At 42.7% G+C, this 22,794-nt stretch overlaps 1 protein-coding gene across 1 annotated transcript; it reads left to right on the top strand.

The window, feature by feature from the left end:
• Positions 1–2,643: 2,643 nt before the first annotated feature.
• On the top strand, positions 2,644–18,487 carry opn8a (opsin 8, group member a; the record flags this gene model as incomplete). Its single annotated transcript, XM_080860385.1, has 4 exons — positions 2,644–2,716; positions 10,117–10,410; positions 14,302–14,633; positions 18,083–18,487. 4 exons carry the CDS (start codon positions 2,644–2,646, stop codon positions 18,485–18,487), a joined length of 1,104 nt encoding a protein of 367 aa, XP_080716511.1.
• Positions 18,488–22,794: the final 4,307 nt, after the last annotated feature.

Here is a 22,794-nt window from a genome sequence, read left to right on the forward strand (position 1 = left end):
TAAATAAATCGTTGCCACGCAACCCTTGAAGCAACAGCCAGATGGAACACTGGGTATGAATGCCTTGCCATTCGCTGCGCAGTAATATGGAATGTAATCAGGTCAAATTGTAAGGTAATGCTGGATTTTACAACGGCTTTTAGCCAATCACAATCAAGGATTTCAACAATCAGGTTTAGAATGCATTATACAGTAGCACCACTCTACACTGTGTCATCACTTGTCATATTGTGTAATGGTGATGTGATACATTGTATCGTCTCTTTTATATCATTCTTTAGGGAGAAACATTACAGTTGTGTAAACGTTTACGTAAACGAGTACATATTTAGAATCAGTCCATATGTGATGAATAAATATGGGCCCATGAGGTCTGTGCCACACAAATAAATTAACTGGAATTAACTTAAACCTTGGGTTTCCCATAGGCACCGTATTTAAGTAAAAGGCAGTTTTGCCATTATACAGTATCATTTTCATTCTGGCTGACTGCAATCTGACTTGAGGTGGAAAATGTGTCATAGGATGCTCTTGCATTTCAAGAGGGTCACACCGTTTAATATATTTAAATTCTTACATGGGGCACTTAACAGTTCTCAAGTGGCGGTGCAATTGACAGTCCTCGAGTCCTTCAGGTCTTCTCTGAATATTGAGTAGTGACTATTCTGATCAAATATTCCAAGCAGCAATTGCAATGTTCATCATTTGAACCATAAATAATACATGCTTTTCAATTAATCTTTTCTTGAAAATGTTGAAATGTATTTATTTCAATGTGCCACGAAAAAAGCTGTTTTACATTTCTTACGCTACATCTACATCATGTTCACTGTCATATTGTATGTCAGAGAATTTGACGATGAAGACAACCTGCGATTGTTCCATCTTTTGGTTTCAAGCTTTTTGTTTCGAAGCAACAGGCAAAAAAAAAACACTTATACACACTTACTGAGACACACATGGCATAGCTAACATCCACACATGCTAACATTGAGAGGCGTAAAACACACAGTTCTAACCAGGAGCCCTTACACATCCCTTCTACCTTTCTACCGCCTGGCATTCTGGGAACACTTAGAGTCTCTTACCTCAGCAATACGGAAGTGTTTCTAGCCACCTAAACATTACAATATTAAACAAAAGTATTCAGAATATGCTAATAATGAATGATTTAAAAATAGCTAAAATATTAACTTCTGTCTGCATATTCATTATTACTATTCCTATCTATAAAATGATCCCTGTTCAAATAATTTCTGCTCGAACAATAACAATTGCTGACTTAATGGAACAGCCTGATGGGCTTATCAGAGTTTCCTGTTGCCCAATATGGGCAGGCAGGTCCGGCAATTCCCACCTGCTCTGCTCTGACCTGTTGAGTACTTGCCTTTTACATAACGGCCAGGCAAAGGATACAAAAAAAAATCAGAGGTTAGACCAAGGGAGGGTGGCAGACTAAATAAAACATGCATGGATTTCTTCAGAGAGTGACTTCCTGTTTCACGCTTGAGATCCTTTGCGGAGGCTAACACACAGTAGCAGCTGTGCGAGGGTCCCTTCGGGATGAACTTGCACCACAACGACAAGCTGTGGGTCCTTTGTGCACTTACATCAGACCGTTTAATGCAGGTCAGACCACACACTGCCAGAAGGTGTTAGGCAGCCATAATCCCAGCCAGTGGATCCCTGCAGCCACACCACCAATACTACTGTTACTTCCAACAAGCTCTCGTTTTCTCTTTTTTTTTTCTTTATCTGTTTTTCTCTTCCTCTCTTTCTCTCTCCCAATCTCTCTCTCTTCTCTACTGTCATTTATTTTCCACTTCCAGTTCTCTTATCTCGTTGTGTACCTTCCACAATGGTCCCTGCAGCGACGTCATTTCACCAAGGAGGACAGGCTCTGAGAGAGAGAGACAGACTCTGAGAGAGAGCGAGAGAGATAGATAGACTCATAGAGAGAGAGACTCTGAGAGAGAGCGAGAGAGAGAGAGAGAGAGAGAGCGAGAGAGAGATAGACTCTGAGAGAGAGCGAGATAGATAGATAGACTCTGAGAGAGAGATAGATAGATAGACTCTGAGAGAGAGAGAGATAGATAGACTCTGAGAGAGAGAGAGAGAGAGAGACTCTGATAAAGAGAGAGAGAGATAGATAGACTCTGAGAGAGAGCGAGAGAGATAGATAGACTCTGAGAGAGAGAGAGCGATAGATAGACTCTGAGAGAAAGTAAGAGAGAGATAGATAGACTCTGAGAGAGAGAGAGCGAGAGAGACTCTGATAAAGAGAGAGAGAGACAGAGAGAGAGAGAAAAAAAGGACAGACTCTGGCGCCTTTAAAGGATGTGGGGTTGGGATTCCAGCGCTCCTCTCCGCTCAGTAGGCACCAGCATTTCAGGAGGCAGTCTTCTTTCTCTCACTCACTCTTTCTCTCTCTCTCTCTCTCTCTCTCTCTCTCTCTCTCTCAGTCCCTCTCTCGCTCTCACTCTGAACGGGCAGTGGCAGTATTGACTGAGTGACCATGCATTGTCGCGAGCATCTGGTCAGAGGTGTTTGGGGGGGGAAGGAGAGTGTCTCCTGGCAGCAAGGCTGCTTATGAATGCGGGATCTTTTTTTTACCATGTGAGAGGACTCCGTTCAGAGGCAAGAATGGATGACAAGTATACCTCAAAATTATCCCCTGCAGTTGACTATGCAGCAGGTATATACCTCATCATCATAGGTGAGTGTTTTTTTATCTTCTCAATGCAATCCTTTATTTTTTTATTCATTTTTGTTCTTTGTAATTACCTAATTAACCTACTTTATGTCTATTGAATGGTCGAATCAATTGTACGCCTTTTAAAACTTGTCTGTAATTGTTATACTGGGTGTATATAGGTGAGATTTCTGTGTAAGTTAAAACAATTCTCTGTCAAGACTATTGCAATGTCAATTTTTTTGTAAGTGGGACGTGGAATCAGCAGTACAGGAAACGAAACCATAAAACTGTGCTCCAGTTGTCAACTTTTAAAAGGACATTTCAAAAGGATATTTCTTTAAATGAACAAAACACACAAGTCAGTAACATTTCATGCAATTTTTTTAACCATCAATTGTGCTAAATGATTTAGTGAGAAAAAAACTGAAAACCAAAAGGCATAATTCATATGGCACTCCAGTATTTAGTGTGAGTGGGTTGGGGGAGGAGGGGGGGTGGGGGGGAGGATTTGCATATACCTCCTACAATTCCTTAGGAGAAACAGCTTCAGACATAAATCAGATGAGGTACTTTATTGTTAAACTCTACCATGATTGACAAAAATAAAAACATTTCCTAGCTTCCCCTCTCCACAACAGCTTTGAACAGCCAAAGGCTTGTCTTGGCATAGGCTCGTTAAAGTGCTTTATTGTGAAATGTTCTTTCTCATCCCCAAACACCAAGGTTGTCTTGAAATAACTGAGCATGATTCGTGAAAAAGGTTGGGATCTCTTCTTGCGCACCCTGTTGAGATAATAAAGAGATTCTACAGAGATCTCTTTTTTTATTTAATATTCTTATTGGAGTTATCTTTAATTACAATTTTAGCAGCATGGCATGGGCTGAAATACTTGACGAGAACTGATACTTACTATAAGCCATGTGTGTTTGTTGTGGATAGATTTACAAATATTTACCACTGTGCAATCAGAAGATGTCACCTGGGTTACCTCTCAGTCAGCTCATTTTCCCGTAGGGCTCTTTGACAGACATTTGAGGGAATTACTGATTTCCCTTCAAGTCAGAATGTGCCAGATCTGTCAAGTTTTCATGTTCCCAGGGGAGAAAAATTCTGAAAAAAAAGAAGACATGAAAATGAGTTATTTCATGAAATACCTTGACTTGGAATTGATGGCAAGTGCAATGCACTAAAATAGATATCAGGCACATATTGTAGTATTTATGCATAGTACATGGCTTGTCTAGCCTGAGGAATAATTGACTGGAGAGAGCTAGAGAGAGAGAGAGAAATAGTGAATAGGCAGCAACAACGCAACCATTTTTTAATGAATTTACTATGAACACTTTCTTTACTATGAAGATCCTTGTGTTTCCTCACCAGGTCCAGTTTAGTGCTACTGGTTGGTTAATCAATGGCGGGGATGTCTTTTTAGTCTGAACCTTGAGTCACTTCCAGGTTCCTAAACAATCATAGGAAAGAACGATCAATTTGCATATACAGCGGGTAAAATAAGTATTGAACACGTCACCATTTTTCTCAGTAAATATATTTCCAAAGGTGCAATTGACATGAAATTTTCACCAGATGTTGGTAACAACCCAGGTAATCCAAACATACAAAGAAACCAAAACAAATTTGTTTAGAAATTAAGTTATGTCTAATAATATGAAATGACACAGGACAAAAGTATTGAACACGCTAACTGATATGTATGGAATACTTTGTACAAAAGCCTTTGTAGCTAATGACAGCTTCAAGATGCTTCTTGTATGGAGAAACTACTTGTATGCATTGCTCAGATGTGAGTTTGGCCCATTCTTCCACACAAAAAGTCTTCAATTCTTGAAAGTTCCCTGGACCTCTTCCATGAACTCTGATCTTCAGTTCTTTCCATAGATTTTCAATTGGATTCAAGTCAGGTGATTGGCTTGGCCATTCTAGCAGCTTTATTTTCTTTCTCTGAAACCAATTGAGAGTTTTCTTGGCTGTTCATTGTCTTGCTGAAATGTCCACCCTCGTTTCATCTTCATCATCCTGGTAGATGGCAGCAGATTTTTTATTAAGAATGTCTTGATACATTTTTCCATTCATCCTTGCTTCAATTGTGTGACGTTTGCAAGTACCATATGCTGAAAAGCAGTCCCACACCATGATGTTCCCACCTCCAAACTTTACTGTTGGGATGATGTGCAGTGCTATGTCTCCTACAAACATGGTGTGCATTATGTCATCCAAAGAGTTCAATTTTTCTCTCATCTTACCAGACTATATTCTCCCAGTATTTCATAGGCTTGTCCAAATGTCGTGCTGTGAACTTTCAATGAGCTTCAACATGCTTTTTCTTCAGCAATGGAGTCTTATGTGGTGAGCGTGCACACAGGCCATGGCGGTTAGGTGCATTACTTATTATTTTCTTTTAAACAACTGTACCTGCAAATTCCAGGTCTTACTGAAGCTCTCCACGAGTGGTCCTTGGCTCTTTGACGACTCTTCTGATAATTATTTTCACTCCTCTGTCAGAAATCTTGCGAGGAGCACCTTGCATGGCTAGTTTATGGTGAAATGATGTTCTTTCCACTTCCGGATTATGGCCCTAACAGGGCTCACTGGAATATTCAGGAGTTTAGAAATGCGTCTGTAACCACAATGCCATCAGTTTGTTTTGCAACAATAAGGTTGCAATGGTCTTGAGAAAGCTCTTTGCTTATACCCATCATGCGATGCTTCTTGTGTGACACCTTGGTAATGAGACACCTTTTTATAGGCCATCAGTTGGGATATTAATTTGCACTGACTAGGGGCCGGATTGCTTTCTAATTACTGAAATATTCCAGCTGTTTTCTTGGCTTTCCATGCCTTTTTGCACATCCCTTTCTTCATGTGTTCAATACTTTTTTCCTGTGTTATTTCACATTAATACACATTACTTAATTTCTGAATGTATTTTTTTTTCTTTCTTTGTATGTATGGATTATTTGGGTTGTTAACAACATGCGGTGACAGTTTCATGTGAAAAGCCCCTTTGGAAATATATTTACTGAGAAAAATGGCACCCTCTGGCACAAGAAAGATGTAATTATGTAGAATTTGTCCATATGCCTATAGCAGTAGCCTGTGGTGGTTCTAGAGGTGCCATTTACTCCTACGTAAAGTACCCCTGAAAAACATAATCAAGCTGTTAATAATAGAGCTCATTTAAACCCAGGTATGTCAATCATTATGGATTGAGGATGTAGGCCAGCCAGGCCATTGGCCACATTTAAAAGGCATTGATTGCTATTTCTTGGGAAGGCTGAACACTATTAGGCATTGTGACCAAGCCTGTTAGAATGAAATGAAAGTCCATGGTTATAAGGGCTGGCTGCCAACTATTTTTTGAGGCATTATGAAGGAGCAGGCTTCGAATTTTAACATGTCAGATCCAAGATGAAGTTGCTGTCTCTCTGGGCTACGAGGATATACAGTGAGCAGAACTGATCCATCCCCTCTGAGTCCAATCCATCCCAGTATTCTCTCAGGACGTTGGTGGAAATGTGGAAGAAATGACCAGAAAGGACGATGATGGCTGTAGTCAGAGGTTGGGTGGATGTAGAGGTGGACACTTTAGTAGTTTGGAACAAGAAAAAGATATTTATTTATTTTTGGACATTTTATTGTGATATCAATACTGTTCAATGGCAGTTCTCAATGTGCTTTTTTCATGTATACCATATAGACATGGATCGAAGTTTAAAAATGCCATGGCTTTCACGGCATCCACACACATCCTTAAATTGCCCTCTGGCTTAATCTCTAATGTATATCACGTGGAGGCTCACAAAGGCAAACATAATGCCACTGCATGCTACTGCTACGCCACACAGCGTCACCATCAACGGCCAGGCCAGCGTGTGTGTGTGTGTGTGTGTGTGTGTGTGTGTCCCTGTGATCCGGCCGCTCTCTCACCAGAGGCTGAGTGTCTCGCAGACAGACTGGGTGTCACATCAGAGGAGGCGTTGCGGAGGACTGACTGCCTAATCACGCATACTGTACTGTATGCCCATGTAGTCTTCCATGATCCCTGTAGTCCCTACCTTCAGCCCTGCTGTTATATCAGCTTTGGTCTCAGATTTGACCAGACACACTACAGCTCCCTGGTAGCTATGACATGAAGTGAGAATTGTATGCAATGTCCCTGGTCCCTGTGCTAGTGTCTGCTAGTTAACATATAGATGGATACTTTATTAATCCCGAGAAAAATATACATACGGACAGTCTGCAGAAATAGTGTAACATCATGACAAGAAATGTAAGGGGAATCAAGCTTTTAACAGCTTTGTAACCCGTTGAACGAAATTTGTGGGGGAAAAAAATGTGTTTGTGTGTGGTGGCTGCTGTTAACTAAGCGTAAATGTAGGGGGACATTACTAGGATTCACTGCAGTCCGTCTTTGACATGCATTCCAGAGAGGGAGAGAGAGAGAGAGAGAACATAAAGTTGTGACTTTTATACATGGTGACACTTCTGCAGCACTGCTCTAGTGGTGGAAATGTCATCCTTGTTGCTGGACTTCTTCCTTGTTGCTGTGAAGTACTTAAAACAAACGAAGAAATAACTTTTCACCAATGTATATTTTCAGGCTTCAATCTACCATTATGATTGCTGTAATGAATGATGTAAAAAAGCAAGAACTGTAATACTTGATCAGCAAGGCATGGGCTATGATGACACACTCTTGCAGATTGGTTTGATGTTGGTAGTCTGTGAAGGGAACAAGTTCATTTAAGCAATAAGCCCCAAGAGGCCGTGCTTTGCGCTGATTTTAGAACAGGTAAGGGGAGTTGTTAGGCACGACGCGCAGTAATATGGAATGTAATCAGGTCAAATTGTAAGGTAATGCTGGATTTTACACAATCAAGGATTTGAACAATCAGGTTTAGAAGTGGGGACGACCTGCTGTGCCCCATTAACAGCTCCCATTAAAGAGATTTGATCGGTGTGCTTCGGATGTCAGAGGTTAAATCAGCTTACAGTAATTTAGCTTAATTGCTCCCACGCCTAATGCAGGGGAAGAGGTTAAGAGGTGGCAGTGTATCAGGCAGTGTTTGAGTATGACGCAGATCAAAATGTGCCAGGCATATTTCTCCAATCCTGAGAGGATATTAAAATGTATCATGCTTTCTATCTTTCAGACTCCATATACATTTCAGATACTGGAGAAATGCTGATAAAGTACATAATAGTGTTGTGTAATTAAACACCTGTGGATAGCCATGCTGTGATATTAAATTTGGCCTTTCTGTGTTGCCATACCTAGATGTCAGTTTGTAAGATGCATTTGAAGATTGGGAGACAACCAATATGTCATGCACCGTTGACCTGATTCAATTAAGCTCAGGTAAACAATCCTTTCATGCTTCTTCAACATGCCTAGATATGGGAAATGCCACCCGCCATCCATACCCCAACACATCTCAGTTTTATTGCACAACGGATTTCCCCCCCTGTTGGGTTCAGGATGATGTCACCACTGTCTTCAAAGCCCAACTTTCATTCCTTCCTTCCTTACCTTGCATCAGATTTTTCCACCTGGCAGGTTTCTGAAGGTCTGTCTTCCTTGAGCAAGACACTCAAGTCAACAGCCCACAGCTGGTGTATTTAGAGGACCTTTAAGTGGCTGCTTAGATCTCACATGCTGTGGGTGGGGGTGTAGTCTCCAGGCCCTCACACTGACGGTAGTAATGGCTCACATGACGCAGACTTTTCAGGCAATTATAACTGTCCTAGAAAGTGTTGTAACTGTCCTAGAAAGTTTCACCAGACAGTTTGATTGGACAGAACATTTATTTTTTACTGGAACTGTGAACAACTGATATCTGCTTGAAGGATTAAAGTTTTTCTCTGAGTGGTTAGTTGAAACTTGAAACAGTATCATCAAAAAAGATTTGTACCCAAGGATTGCAGAAGTGTCTGCTTATGTGCTTACTTTATGAAAATCTGGGACATAAAACGTCTTGAAACTCCAGTCCAAATTGTTAAAAATGTACCCCAAAAGCAGGGGCATGTTGCCCATATGGGTGATTGGGGCGACGCTCTGCCTACGGGGAAAGAAGAAGAAGAAAAAAATGCTCCTGATGTATAAAAGCAATTTCCTTGTTCCTGGTCTTCTCAGTGTAAATGTAAATGTAATATTTATTTTCTGTCGGAATCTACCACTAGAACGTCTGATCTGCTTCTGAATGTTATAGTCCAATCAGGTAACAGACATGCAGTCAGGCAAAAGTCGTGCGAAATGAGAATCAATCATTTGATTCATGTGGATAATTAAAAAGTGGGATCATTTAATGTGGAGCCACATCTTGATTGCTTATGAAGGCTCCTGAATGCAACTTTCTTCCATAGCTTTCCACCTGTAACTTGCTTCTCTAGCTATGTAGCAAGAGGGGAAATATTGCTGCCATCTGATGGACAAAAAGGTATTGCTGTATCAGTTAATCAGCTAACCTACAGTAATGTAACTTCTAAATGGTCGCCTTAATCATTATCAAAAATGATTCAGAATCAAAGAGTAGTGTATGACAGCATGTTTGTTTCTTAAGCCTATTTTTGAGAGTTTCTGAGGACTGACAAACTTTACAAGTGTTCAAAAATCAAGGCATAGGTTGTCTTTTTTAATCAAGAAATATTATGCTTACTTTCTGTTTTAAATAATCTTAGCACCTGTTCATAAGGAGTTACTCATTTAAACTTCAAAACATTCCTGAAAAGACAGAGAAACCCATTTGCTCTGATCCTACCCGACCTGGGAATAAGTAAACATTCTAACGTAGAAAAAACAACAAATATGTAAGTACATAACTTCAGTCAATTAAATGACTCTATACCATATCAATCAAACAATGGCGCGTTCATTCATGTCTGCTGTAACAAACATTGTGATGTAATATGTAAACATTTTAAGTACAGCATAGTCTATGGGAACCTCTTGTTTTTTTTAAAAGATAAACTGTATCTAAGCATTATTTAAAAAAATCGTCTCTGACTTGAACTAACTTTCAAGACAATAGCAAATGTGACTTTTGTGTTGTTTTCTTGTGTACCTCTGGGAGTGGTGACCATATCATCTGGACATGAAAAGAATTTGCTGGCCCTATTTCAGGTCAATGATGCAGTATGATTGTGCTGTTTGATTGCACTGGGCCTGGCAGGGGGAAACCAATAGCTTTTTTAAACTTTGTCCTTTTCCCCAAAATGTACAATCGATCTCACTGGTGGGAGCGATAAACATTTCCAAATGTCACGGAGAAGAGCAGAAAGGTCCCTGCTGAGAGGCCTCGCTCAGGTGGTCATTCAGACACACAACACACACACACACATACACACGACACAAGCACACACACACAGAGATGTAGCACTAATGTCTGTGCTGTTGTCTATCCAGCTGTGCTGTCTATCCTGGGCAATTCTGCTGTGCTCATAACTACCGCCCAGCGCAAGAAGCGACTCAAAGCCCCCGAGCTGCTCTCCGTCAACCTGGCCGTGACCGACATAGGGATGGCCCTGAGCATGTATCCGCTGTCCATCTCGTCGGCCTTCAACCATGCCTGGGTCGGCGGAGACCCCACCTGCCTCTACTACGGTCTGATGGGAATGATCTTCAGTGTGGCAAGCATCATGACTCTGGCTGTCATGGGACTGGTCCGATACCTGGTGGCTGGTGCCACCCCCGAATCAGGTAACCCACATCCTCAGGTCCTTGTAAAGGACTTCATATTGTTATGTTAGCCTAGCAGTTGCACTATGATAGCCCAACGATTCCCTATTTTACTGTGTCTTAATGACTATCTGTGGGATATCCGTCGGGTTAATAGTATTGGAGGCATACTTCCAGAGTGAAGTTTGGTCCAGGTAAGTTAATGAACGTGAGAAAGGGTTGATGGTTGATCATTTTATCGATCTGTCTTTTATTTGTTCTGCTTAGTTGCAAAAAATCTTCTAGGCTAGGCTACAGCTAAACAGATTTTGTTGATCTGCTAGCAGTGCTAACCTTTTACAGACAAATACTGCTGATGTGCAATTTACCTAGCTAAATAAGTATTTCGTATTTTTAGATAGTATTTTGAAACGGTTTATCCCTTTTATTGTGAGTAAAGGTATTTGTGATATATTTGAAATTTGTGTCATACAAATACACCCTTGTCCAAATTCATGTTGGGGCTTCCTCAGTATAAAGGTCACACATTGCTTTTGCTCTTCGTCTGGTGAAACAAGTGAAAATCGGCGACACCACAGTATTCTTGACTGAATCTCGCAGACTACATGCCGCTGACAATCAAGTATATAACCATTTAGGCTGATGCCAATGTGTGTGTGCATTTTCTGTGGGGCAGAAACGTAGCTGTCTCGGTTATAGAATCACACATCTCATCTGCAGGTGCCTGCTTGTAAGGAACAACACACACAACACTGGGGAAGGAGTTTGAGGAGTGTGAGTTCAAGCAGCAAACAAATGTCCTCGGCTTGTTTCGCTCTCCACATGGCTGATTGATGGTGGTGGTTGCTCAAAATCATAGCCCTTATCATTAAAGTGACATTGCTCATGACTGTTCTTCATCTTCATGTGTTGTTCTTCACTTGAACTTCAAACGCAACACGTGCCAACAGTGAAGACGCGTCCCAAATGAGTTTAGATGCATTCTCATCAGGTCGTCCCAAAGAAGGCAGATTATGGGTCTGTGGAGCTTGGATAAATTCAAGTGTGACTTCTGCCACAGGCTAAACTAGAAACTTCTCCAGCTCTGTCTGTCTGTGTGTCTGTCTGCCTATCTATTAGACAGACTTGAATTGGGAGTTCCACGCCCGGCAAGATTAAAATTCATGACGCACACACACACTGAACACTTCGAGGATGGAATGTTTTTTCCATCGTCAAATAATCCTGTTTTGGCATTTGATAACAATCACTCCCTCAGTTCAAACACATTTCCTCCCAGAAACATATTATTCTCGGGTTTTAATTATGTTTTAATGATTATTTAAGCTCCATATGCAAAAGTTTGTAGCACCAAACAGATGTATTTTGTGGGGCTAATAACTAATATCCTAAAGATATTTTGCTAACAGCTAATAACAATAATGTGTTTTTCCAATCTTCCAACTCCACCCTTAAAGGGGCTATATGTAACCCTGACTAGATGGCAGCTAGTGGGCTTAATGCTTTCATATTCCCCACCCATACTCTCCTACTAAGCTACTTGTTGCTATCAACTACAAGCACACAACTTTGGCAAAAGAAAGTTTGCCTTACTTGAAGAATGAAAATGGATGGACTCTGCAGTGCGATTATCCATTAACAAACACTTGAACTGTCATTCAATTTGTATTCAAATGGTGTTTTAGCAATTAATAAACACCATTCCTGTCAGTGTGGGCTTATGCCTGTAACAGGCCTTTGCCTTGCCTTGTGTGTTCGCTACAGTGACTCACTAGTGCCTCTTGAGGTACAAATTGGTATTATGAGAGAGGACAGTGCAGCTCCAGCTGGTAAGCATGCTATCTTTAGTAGATGTCTGGGCAACACAGTGCATATGCATTTTTGACATAACCTCAGAACACTTATTTCTTCACATTCTAGCTCATTTTCGAATTTTCAATTCTTTCTAAGAAAAGTAAATATAGGCTTTCAAGACAGGTAGTCTGGCAGCCCAATTAGATAAATAAGAAAGTCAATTATTCATATTTCTTGCCCTGCACCATATAATTTGATTTGACAGATGGGTTTTCCAGTCTGTTCTCTTGATAATTAGTAGTAAAATCATTGAAGATATATTCTATTTTTGGCATTCCATTAAGCCCAATTATCTCCACAGTATGAAACACAAGGAGGCAAACTTTTAGAAAAGGCGACACAGAACACACTTTCGTTATTGTCGCATTTAACGCTGAAGTTGCTGGAGGATAATCAAAGTCCCGTGGGTCTGTGTGACAGGAATGGTTTAGTGGCTCGTCAAAAGCTCTCTGACTATGGATGAGGGAGGCCTTCAGGGGACGCTCAAGCTCTGCCATATAAATAAGCAACCAACCAGGGAGTCAGCATTTACATTTCAAGCAATTTCAATTCAAAAACATTTCAATTCCGACCCCCATATAGAGACACCTGAACATGATTAGTCACTGAGTGGCTTGATGGCTTATAATTAGTTTGGCATTGTGTGTGTGTATGTGTGTGTGTGTGTGTGTGTGTGTGTCTGTGTGTGTTTGTGCGTGTTTGTGTGTGTGTGTGTGTGTGTGGTCATTACTGCGGATAGCCTTCAATAACCTCCCTCTACTGCTGTGAAGTATACTCCAGGGGATTCTTTCTACAAACACTCCATATCCACAGCTACCCAGTGCTAGAGCATATGCAGACTAGACTACCCCTGCTGAAATCCTGTGCAGAAATCCTCCAAAAAAATCCTCCATGCCAGTCTAGTATGTGCTCATTGAGCGAGGACAATCAAAATGAGCTTTCTTTATTAGTGTGATGAACTCAGCAATACCTAATATTTGTATTTGCCTCATATGGTCCAAAAGTTATGTGTGTAAATTGAACTCCATTATTGAACCATTGGTGATCGCTAGAGCGCTGAAGTCATGCTCATCAAACTTGCTGAATAGAATCAGGGTAGCAGCCCAAATCAGTGTGCCAAATTTCACAACCTTCTGCTGTACGGTTCTAGGGTCTGCCATAGACACCCTAGCCAAAAGAGGAAGAAGAAGAAGATGATAATGCATAATAATAAGAAAAGGTACAAACTCTCATGATGCCAGTGCAACTTCTCAGCATGGTTCCTGTTTAAAGTGCTAAACATGAAGACATCATTTGCATTCAAATTCCACTCTCACAATCACCCACAACAACAGCTGATTGGGGAGGAGGTCTGTTTGTAAGAAGTGCCGCGCTTCTCTCCGGGTGACCAGACCAGACAGGAGCACCTGGGGATATTTGCATGTGAATTGTACAGCGCATTTACGGACGGGAAAGCATCTGGCTGTTGGCGCTCAGATAACATTGCTTATCTAATCCAAAGGCAACGTTTCGTCGTGCAGCATAACACATTGTTTGATTCATTATGAATGCAGACCTTCCAAGAGGTCTGGACACTGCCTAATGAATCAGTTGCTTTACCCATTCAAAAATTTAGTTTGATGCATTGTGTTTGTGTGTGTGTGTGTGTGTGTGTGTGTGTGTGTGTGTGTGTGTGTGTGTGTGTGTGTGTGCATGTGTTTTATCTCTTATACATGCACTGGAGATTGCATTTTTTTAATTTGAACTTGTTTGTCATAGTTTTTTTTCATGTATTTGAAAATCTGCAGGCAAACAATTATTCTGGCTCAGCAGTGAAATATGAAATCATTTCCATGCCCAGAATCAGATAATCTCTTCTCATTTCTCTGAACAGGCAAAACAAAGAGTAAATAGTCGTCTTACAAAGCCACGTTACTCTCCATCAGAGCATATCTATCTCTTACAACTCCATCTCAAAAGAAGATCATTTCTCTATCCCACTGTGAAGACATGAAACACATACAGCAGGGACTTTGAAAACTGACAATCACAAGCAGTGTTTGTTTTGCTCGTTTGCAGGTAATAGGTTCCAGCGTGGCACCATCGGCACGTTCATCACCCTCATCTGGCTCTATGCCCTGCTATGGGCGGCCTGCCCCCTGCTGGGCTGGGGTGGATATGGCCCGGAGCCGTACGGTATGGCCTGCTCGGTGGACTGGGCCGGCTACCAGAACTCGCTCAACGACTCCACCTTCATCATGGGCTTGGCGGTGCTCTGCACCATACTGCCGTGCCTGGTCATCGTCTCGTCTTACTCAGGCATCGCTTGGAAGCTGCACAAGGCCTACCAGACCATCCAAAACAACGACCGCTTGCCCACCTTCGGCAACGTGGAGAGGAAGGTCATACTGGTGAGCACAGTTTGGTGTCCTATACCTCGCCGCTCTTTGTGTTTCCTGTCTTTCATGGTCTAGTAGCTTTGCTGTGTCTTATGTGGTTGGCTGACTAAGGCATGAAGGATGAGGTAGGGGAAACAAGGAGAAAGGAGGTCATTTAACGTACTATTGGGTTTTGTACAATGAAGAATTTTCAAAAGCATAACAACAGTGAAGGGTTGTCAAGGTTATTTTGACCAACATAAAATCCAGTTCAGGGGGACTTAATGACCTGGTCAACTTTGTAGAGCATAACAACAACCTCAAACCATAACAATCTACGGAGGTTAGAGAAGAGTAACAAGATAAGAGAAGCGGCCGTTCAAGCCTTCTGTAGCTTAGATTGTTCAGATTGTTCAGACTCCCGTGGTTTAAACTATGGTTTATCTCCAGACAGCGCAAAACGGGAGAGAAACGTTATGGTCTATCAGTTGATCGAACCGCATTTTTATGTTTTCGTGGCCTGATTGGTTGTTGTGTAGTGGTGCACGGTGGCTCAGGTGCTTGCACTGCCGCCTCACAGCAAGAGGGTCATGGGTTCGATTCCTGCATGGGGTGCTGTTGGCTCTGGGGGGCAGGTCCTCCCCAGACCTTCAGTGCTCAGGTGGGCTATCTCCCAGGCCTTTCTGTGTGGAGTTTGCAGGTTCTTCCTGTGTTGACAAGGGGTTTCCTCCACCAAGAACCCCAACAGAAAAACATGCAAAAAAGAACAGAACGCTCCTGTCCGTCCCTGACTGAGACGGACGGTTCACTCGGTCCCTGGGCGCTGAGAAGCTGCCCACTGCTCCTGGAGGATCCTGGAGGAAGGACGATCCGGGATGGGTTAAAAGCAGAGAGTGAATTCACAGCGACCTCAGGCCTGCGTGTGCGCGTTTGCTCATATTGGGGACTGATGGAACTGCGAAATAGCTATTCTACTGTTATTTTGTATCATTTGTATCTGTAACATATATTGATGTTTCCTGCTCTGATTGGCTGTTGCATGGTGGTTATTGTGTGAGCATAGAAATGCTCATATGGGGAGCTGATGGAGCCGGAAATATTGATATTCTGTTGTTGTAAAAGACATGAACTTAGTGTAGCATTATTTTTTATCTGTAACTCATTCTTTGATGTATACTCTGTATACTATGTCTGTCTTACTGAGACCTGAACCAATGGCATGTGATCCCTTCCCCCCTAGACAGCCTTCTTCCTGCTATCAAACTTTGTATCCTGTTGTCATCCCCCCTCCCCCCATAGGTGAACCCCTCGCCCCACTGTCTCCCCCTTCCTCTCACTTATAGGGTGTGGTCACCCTCTCCCCTATTGTGTTCTACCTGACTGAATGGTATAAATACCAACTAGTCTACAAACATGTAGACCTTCCTCTGAGCACCAGCTCAGAGGGGGTCTCCACGCCGAAACAAACTCACGAAACCTGACTGCGTCCTGGGGTCCCTTCTTCAACTTTGGCAAGCTCTTTAGATTCTATCACAGTAAAGTAAACAAACATAGTTAAACAAGGCATAATATGTTCAAAAAGGAGTACTACATTAGGGTTGCCACCATCTATGTGGAGACAGAAGTCCCCCCCCCCCCCCCCCCCCCCCCCACTGTCTTCTTGGTCTACATTTTGCCTATGCCCTTCAGGATGACTGAGAATGAGTGTAAGTCGGCACTGGATGGGTAAAAGTTGAGTGAGTAAAGGAGCTCACTGCTTATAGGCTCCACAAAGCTCTTGCAACGATGATGCTGATGTCAGGGCCAGAGCCTGTCAGTCTGCGGCTCACCACTGTAATGAAACTTCTCCTATCCACTTAGATTTCACTTGATGCTATGTTATTCTCAGCACTTTGCAAGCCTAGTGTATATGAAATGGTGTGTACGAAAATGCGAGATAAATCGCTAATTGATTCAATACACAGCATGACACAGCATTTTATGCATTTCCAGGGACAGGTGACAACCCTATACTGCATTCAAGCTGAATTAAACATTTAACTGGCTTTTAAGAGAGCACCATCTAATGGATTTACTTATCTTCTGGCCCAAGCACTTAACTTGACTTAACTTCACATCATATCATATCCATAGGTTGGCATTAGGTTGAAAGCTGCCTAAGCTTATTAAAGCTGAGAATAAAATCCCATGGTGAACTATTTGATTTCAACTGACCTCTGTTCAGCTGCACGTAAAGTTTATTCACACTGAAGCCCATTTCTAGGTGCTTGAACATGGCAGGATTGACTCTCTTGTAAGTGAATGTCTGTCTTTGATGCACCACAGATGCTGTATCCACATCTCGGCTCTGGCCACTTCCCCCAGATCAAGACTTGTTATAATTGAGTGGCAGTAGGTGAACAGCAGTGAGTCTAAAGTGATTAAGCTAGACCACATGGACTTGAGACAGAAGCCCCTCTGCAACTGGTCAATTGGCACCTTCCACCTTCCACCAATTCCCTGGAGCTCTGGTCATGGTCTGCTAGTGTCAATCACACAGTCTTTTCTTTCCATCAAACTAGCTTGATCTTTCTCCCTTCCCTTTCTGTTTTAATGTCTTCCTGTGTCTCTCTGTCTCTTTCCCTGGCCCTCTCTCTCTCTCTCTCTCTTTCTCTGTCTCTTTCCCTGGCCCTCTCTCTCTCTCTCTCTTTCTCTGTCTCTTTCCCTGGCCCTCTCTCTCTCTCTCTCTTTCTCTATCTCTTTCCCTGGCCCTCTCTCTCTCTCTCTTTCTCTGTCTCTTTCCCTGGTCCTCTTTCTCTCTCTCTCTTTCTCTATCTCTTTCCCTGGCCCTCTCTCTCTCTCTCTCTCTCTCTCTTTCTCTATCTCTTTCCCTGGCCCTCTCTCTCTCTCTCTCTTTCTCTGTCTCTTTCCCTGCCCCTCTCTCTCTCTCTCTCTCTCTTTCTCTGTCTCTTTCCCTGGCCCTCTCTCTCTCTCTCTTTCTCTATCTCTTTCCCTGGCCCTCTCTCTCTCTCTCTCTTTCTCTGTCTCTTTCCCTGGCCCTCTCTCTCTCTCTCTCTCTCTGTCTCTTTCCCTGGCCCTCTCTCTCTCTCTCTCTTTCTCTATCTCTTTCCCTGGCCCTCTCTCTCTCTCTCTCTTTCTCTGTCTCTTTCCCTGGCCCTCTCTCTCTCTCTCTCTCTCTGTCTCTTTCCCTGGCCCTCTCTCTCTCTCTCTTTCTCTGTCTCTTTCCCTGGCCCTCTCTCTCTCTCTCTCTCTCTTTCTCTGTCTCTTTCCCTGGCCCTCTCTCTCTCTCTCTTTCTCTATCTCTTTCCCTGGCCCTCTCTCTCTCTCTCGCTCTCTTTCTCTGTCTCTTTCCCTGGCCCTCTCTCTCCCTATATTTCTCTAAGCCACCCTCTCATTCTCTCTATCCCTATAGTTCTCTAAGCTTCTCTTTGTGTTTTGTTTCTCTCTACGTTTCTCTCTCTCTCTCTCTCTCTCTCCCCCAGATGGCTATCTTGGTCAGCTCTGGCTTCATGGTGGCCTGGACACCGTACGTGGCGGTCAGCCTCTGGACAATGTTCCACGCCAGGGGCAAGGACAGTGTGACGCCGCTCGTCAGCCTGCTGCCGTGCCTGTTCGCCAAGGGCGCCACCGCCTACAACCCCCTCATCTACTACGTCTTCCGCAAGTCTTTTCGCCGCGAGTTCCGAGAGCTGTGTTGTCCACGCTGCCTGCGGACCGACTTGACCCACGATGACAACGGTGACAATTACGATGACAACCTCCGGTGGCAGAGCTCCATGGTGCAGAACACTAGCCGGAACAACCGGAGCGCAGCACCACTGGTGTCCCATTCAACCCCCCGCCACCCAGACTGCCAGTCAGGGAACAGATTAGCTCCTGCTGACTGATGGGAAGGAGCTAGAATAGACTACTGCAGACACACACACACACACACAAACACTCACGTGTGCATCCGCGCACACACACACATGCTCTGAAGACAGGATTTGTGTCGCACCTATTTGGAAATATAGATATGAATATTTTTGTACTGAATATGTGCACAGTGTATGTGTATGTGTATGTCAGTTTGTGTCTGTACAGCCGTGTACAACAACATGTCATTGAAGCTCTATTGTGATGGAAATGTACATTTTCATTTGATGTCTTGAATTGTAATTGTGTATATGTGTGTGTGTGTGTGTGTGCGTGCTGACGTCACAGTCTCCTTCACAATCTTATCAATGCAGCAGTTTTTCATGGCTTACTACCAGAAAAATTCCTTTTGACTACATGCCCAAGGACACGATAATACATTGCTTATCATTTTGTTTGTTTGTTGTTCCAGACTGAAGAACTATAATTTCCACATTAAAGTTGCAAATTAAAGCTCCCACAATGGCCAAAGGAAAGTGTTTTGCACACAAAATAATATCAGCATCCTAGCAATGTATAGTACAGCCACTGATAAACGAGGATGTTGTTGGTGAGCAGTGTAGAGCAGAATTGCTGAAAGTGTTATAAACTAACAGATAAAAAATGTAAGTTTTATTTTTGGGCTTTTTGCCTTTAATTTGATTGGAAAGTGAAGAGAGACAGGAAGCGACCTGGAGAGAGATTGGGAGTGGGATCGGGAAACGACCACAAGTCGGACTCGAGCCCGGGTCCCCGTGGGCATTCAGGACCATCCATGGTATGAGGCTTACAGATAACATCCCGTCCCGTCCCATCCCATCCCATCCCATCCCATCCCATCCCACCCCATCCCATGGTACAGAGAGTCTGAACAAACGACGGATGGACAAACATTCACCGTACTATTTTTACAGTCTTTAGTACATAACAAAAAAAAAAACATATTTATGGAATGTGATATTGTCTTTGGCATATTTATTGGTTTTCTTTTCATTGTTTACAAAAGGTGACAATTAAAATCATACTGTTGCATTTGTCTCCATCCCTTGGACCTCCTGGGCTCTTCTTAATCCCACCAATGACCATTAAAAAGCTATTTTCTTTCGTAATGCACGTGTTGGAGCTCATGTTTCTTCAACGTGATTGGTACATGGTTATGTAACACCTACCTATATCTTACCTCACCCAACCGATTTGCCCCTAGCTTGTATAAATGTGTTGTGCACTTAACATGAAAGAAATATTTGTCTCTTCCCCCCTTGATGTTGCTTTAGGACCACAATTGTGTTGTTGACGTATGAAGTATGATTGACATAGAAAAACCTCTCCGAAGGTCTAGTGAAAAGCTCCGAACATGTCTAGTGATGCCTCATTTGGCATAACTCAAGCTTGAAGGGCACAGTTAATGTCTTCATAAACGCTCCATAGCTGTCTGTCAATGCCCATTTTTTTAGATGCCTCACACTCTAAGCACAATTTACACCTTATGATGAAATATTCTCAACAAAATACAGTACATGTCTAACTGTGTGACTGAGGCAATGCACTCAGGACCACTTTTAGTGCATTGTGAAGGGAAATCGCCCTGCCAGCCATGTTCTTTCTGTTTGACATCAGCAACCCAAACAAGACCATTAAAGTCATTTTTTCTTGAAAGGCTCCAAAGAAATGGTGCTATTACAGCTTCTTTGCAACGTCCTACGTTTACAGCCCCTACCACTGTCTGCTGCGAATCATCCACATCAAATCAAACTGTATTTGTACGGCGCATTTCATACCAGGAGAATGCGCCTCACAGAAGGAAGAAATTGGTGTGTGTGTGTGTGTGTGTGTGTGTGTGTGTGTGTGGGGGGGGTTACAAACACTTGTAAAGAGACATAGGGGTATTTCTGAAGTGCACGTAAGTGCAGAGTATTTAAAAGGTTGGGAGCATAGAAAATAAAAGCTGCTTCTCCACGTCTCTTCTTCCTGGCTTTAGTAACTGTTAGGCGTTCAGTGCCAGAGGGCCTCAGGGTTCTACTGGGTGTGTACCTTGAGAGCATGTCTGTTATATATTCAGGTGCATGACTATGGAGCGATTTATAGACTATTAAATAATCTTGAAATCTATCCTGAAACTAACAGGTAACCATGCAGTGATTTTATTATTGGGGTGTTGGAGCCACTAATTAGTTAAGACGATGATTGGGACTAGGATATGAATAGGGTAAGTTGACAAGTAGCATGTAGAATTGGGTTGAGTTAACAGGTATTTCTTAGTTTGGTATTTTAGCATTATTTATTTTATTTACTCACTGTTTGTGGAGTATCAGCTAAAAGAAGCATCCCCCAGTATGTTAATAGCATGATGCTATAAATGTACTATAGAGGCTGATGTAACTTGTAGACTCCTCTCCTAATAGGTCTCCTACTGTTCTTGCCCCTCCGTCATGTTTTCATTCCTGGCTTTAAAACATCATCCCATGCAACCAGACAGTAACAGCTCTACTTCTTTCACCAACAAATGTCTTCTGTTGATCATTTCAACAACATTTAATAACAGATGGTTTTTGTCAATGTTCCCAACATAAACTATTTAGAGAGATTTAAATATTGATGTGTGGGACCTCACAGGCCTTTGCATCGTTTGCTAAATAATGGAAATGGTGTGTCACTTACACACTAAACCGGAAATGTCACTCTCACACTGAGCCCCGGAGACTCAAACAGGGCATGTGGGAGAAGAATGAGGGAGGTGGATGTGACTTTCGTTTCATTCTCTTCTGTGCTGGCCATTAAATCTCCTGTGCTGGCCTGTTTTTCCTTTCAGTGTGTGGTGGATGGTGCATTGAAGGTGTGATAACTTCATTCACAGGGCAAGCTGGAACCGAGCCAGGTGCCACATTCACACTCTGTATGTATCTCTCTCTTCCTCTCTCTCTCTCCCTCTGTCTCTCTCTCTCTCTCTTTCTGAGCTTCGAAACGGGTTACAGCTCGGTCATTTCATCTTCTGTGTTTTTTGCTCAGATGACACTGAATTCCCCCTGGATCTGCTGTCATTGCTGTTGCAGTTTCCAGGAACCTTCAAAGCCCATTGAAATCGTTTACCCAAGAGCAGGCGTGTAGTTTGCAACCACTTTAGGAGAGATCCTTTTAAACTGAAAGCCATCATCTGGCAAAAACACAGACGCAAAACAGACACCACAGTGGTCAATTGTCGTGGCCCTGGCAATGACAAATCCTGCTATCTAAGAGCAGTGGTGTAGTGGTCCCTGGAGAAGTGGGTATACTCTTTAATTTTTGTAAGCATCCCATACAGCACAGGATAAACGCCCTGTTTTGAGAAGTGGGTATACGCAATGCTGACTGAAAAATAAGTGGGTATACTCCGTATACCTGCGTATACCCTGGACTACACCACTGTCTAAGAGCATTATTTGGTTTTAATTAGGCATGAGCATTTACTCTCTGAAAAAAAGGTAACAGCATTCATGTCACCTGCAAGCACTGCTTGCAAGTGAACACAGGTCTCTACTTAAAGTCCCCTTAATCTACAGGGTGTAGGTATGGCTGAAGATGGCCTACCTAGAGCCACTAGGAGATGGACCTAAGTATAGATGAAGAACCTGGATGGACTGTCATTCGGTCATGGTTGTTGTGGGGAAGTCTCTCAGCCATGTTTGGGAAATCTTGAGGTGTGTTTGGAGTTGTGTGTGGTACCGACATGTGTCCTAACCCTTCGTGAGTATAGAGGGGCTCGGCCTGGGATGCCAGACACCACTGGGCAAGCACGCAGTGGTCCAGCCCCTCCTGAAAAAACCCAACTTAGACCCCACCCTCCAGTGTGACTACCAACCAATCTCTAAGCTCCCATTCCTGTCTTAGGTTCTTGAAAAGGTCCTTCTCTGCCAATTGATGCCCCACAAAATAACATATTAGAAAGATTTCAGTCTGGTTTTAGGGCTCATCATAGCACCTGAGTCTGTCTTGTTTAAAGTATCTAATGACCTGCTCCTCTCTGGTGACTCTGGTGACTATGCTGTCATGATTCTTCTTGACCGCAGTGCAGCTTTTGACACAGTGGATCACAACATTTGAATTGACCGTCCCCAGTGTGGGGTTGGAGTTAGTGGTATTGCCTTGATCTGGTTCTCATACCTCACCAATAGAAGTTTTGCTGTGAATATAGGTCATTTTTCCTTCTCATCTGGATCAACCACAGCTTTATCTTCCCTTAAATCTGAACAGTCTTCTGGACTGCCTTGAGAACATCAAGTGTTGGCATAAAAATGTCCTTCAATTCAATGACAAGAAGTCTGAA

This window comes from Sprattus sprattus (assembly GCF_963457725.1).
Source record: "Sprattus sprattus genome assembly, chromosome: 2".
Lineage (NCBI taxonomy): Eukaryota > Metazoa > Chordata > Actinopteri > Clupeiformes > Clupeidae > Sprattus > Sprattus sprattus.